Source organism: Neopelma chrysocephalum, unplaced genomic scaffold, assembly GCF_003984885.1.
Source record: "Neopelma chrysocephalum unplaced genomic scaffold, ASM398488v2 Primary Assembly neopelma1_96527, whole genome shotgun sequence".
Classification (NCBI taxonomy): Eukaryota; Metazoa; Chordata; class Aves; order Passeriformes; family Pipridae; genus Neopelma; species Neopelma chrysocephalum.
Window position 1 is genome coordinate 1,516 of NW_020925173.1, and position 1,477 is coordinate 2,992.

The 1,477-nt window shown below is 58.5% G+C and overlaps 1 protein-coding gene across 1 annotated transcript in view; it reads left to right on the forward strand.

Moving 5' to 3' along the window:
- Nucleotides 1-1,477, forward strand: part of LOC113981404 — a gene marked incomplete at its 3' end in the record, with an annotated part of 3,548 nt that overhangs the window by 1,294 nt on the left and 777 nt on the right. The window contains exons 3-6 of the mRNA XM_027708782.1: nt 396-503; nt 587-730; nt 808-975; nt 1,061-1,145. Of these exons, the coding sequence (XP_027564583.1) occupies nt 396-503; nt 587-730; nt 808-975; nt 1,061-1,145 (505 nt within the window). The remainder of the gene's footprint in view (nt 1-395; nt 504-586; nt 731-807; nt 976-1,060; nt 1,146-1,477) is intronic.

Consider the following 1,477-nt stretch of genomic DNA (forward strand, 5'->3'; position numbering starts at 1 on the left):
TGATCCAAGGATGCTGAAACATCCCCATATCCCACCTTGGGATTGATACAAGGATTTTGAGAATCCCCCTGTCCCACTTTGGGATTGATCCAAGGTGCTGAGAATCCCCTTGTCCCACCTTGGGATTGATCCAAGGATGCCGAGACATCCCCCTGGATTTGGGATTGATCCAAGCATGCTGAGAATCCCCCTGTCTCACCTTGGGATTGATCCAAGGATGCTGAGAATCCCCATATCTCACCTTGGGATTGATCCAAGGATGCTGAGACATCCCTCTGGGTTTGATCCAAGGATGCTGAGAATTCCCCTGTCCCACTTTGGGATTGATCCAAGGATGCTGAGAATCCCCCTGTCCCACCTTGGGATTGATCCAACCTCTTATCCCTCTTCCACAGGGAATGGGAGCAGCCAGGGGGCCGCAGAGCTCCAGGAACGACACCAGGTTTTTCCATCCCACCTCCCTCAGGAGCAGGAAAGACCTCGGGATGTTTATCCCCGACGAGGTGAGAACACAGCAAACCCCATTCCCACTTTTTTTGCTCTCCCAGGCTCATCCCACCACCGTATCCATCTTTCCCACCCACAGAGAGTGCCCTGGTCCTTCAGGAGGTGATGGAGAAGCTGCAGAGGCTCAGCCAGAGCCTGGAGCTGATGCTGGAGGCCTCGGAGAACGCACGGAGCCGGCTGGAAAACCACCTGGAGCGCCTCAAGGCCGTTCCCAACCCGGATGGTGAGCGGGAATAGGGGCTGGAGCGCGGATGGGAACCGGTGGGTGCCAATTCCAGGTTTTTCCATCCCATCCCACAGGTCAGAGCCCAAGTGCCACCTCCACCTTCATCCCACCCGGCTCCTACTCGGCGCTGCTGGTTCTTCTCCTGGTGCTGGCGCTGCTCTGGGTGATCCTCCTCCTCTTCCTGGCTTCCAGCGCCCTCGGAATCCCGGAGCTCTCCGCTCTCCTGGTCCTTGCTGTGGCAGGTGGGGACAGATGTGGGGACACCTGGATGGGGACACACCACCCTGGGGGTGCTCTGCCCTCTCCCACCCTCCTGTTGTCCTGCAGGACAGCGGCTGGTGGCACCCAGAGGGATCCGGCTGGTGGTTTCCCGGGAAAAACCTCCTCGCCGGCTCACCTCCACCCCGGAGAGGTAGGAGAGGGTTGAGGGGGTGGGCGAGGCACCCTTGGGAGCTGGTGGGACCGGTCCAGGGCATCCCATCCTGGATGTTCCACCTTGGAAGTCCCATCCTGGATGTTCTATCTTGGAAGTCTCATCCTGGATGTTCGATCCTGGAACCATCTGGCAGAGGTTCCCAGCAAGGGACAGGACACATCCTGGTGGCTTTCCTATGGATTTTGGACACCTATTTCTGCTTGGGTGTCCCACCCTGGATGTCCCACCCTGGGTGTCTCATCTTTGGTGTCTCGTCCTTGCTGTCCCATCCTGGAGCCACCTGGCAGAGGTTCCCAGGAAGGGACAGG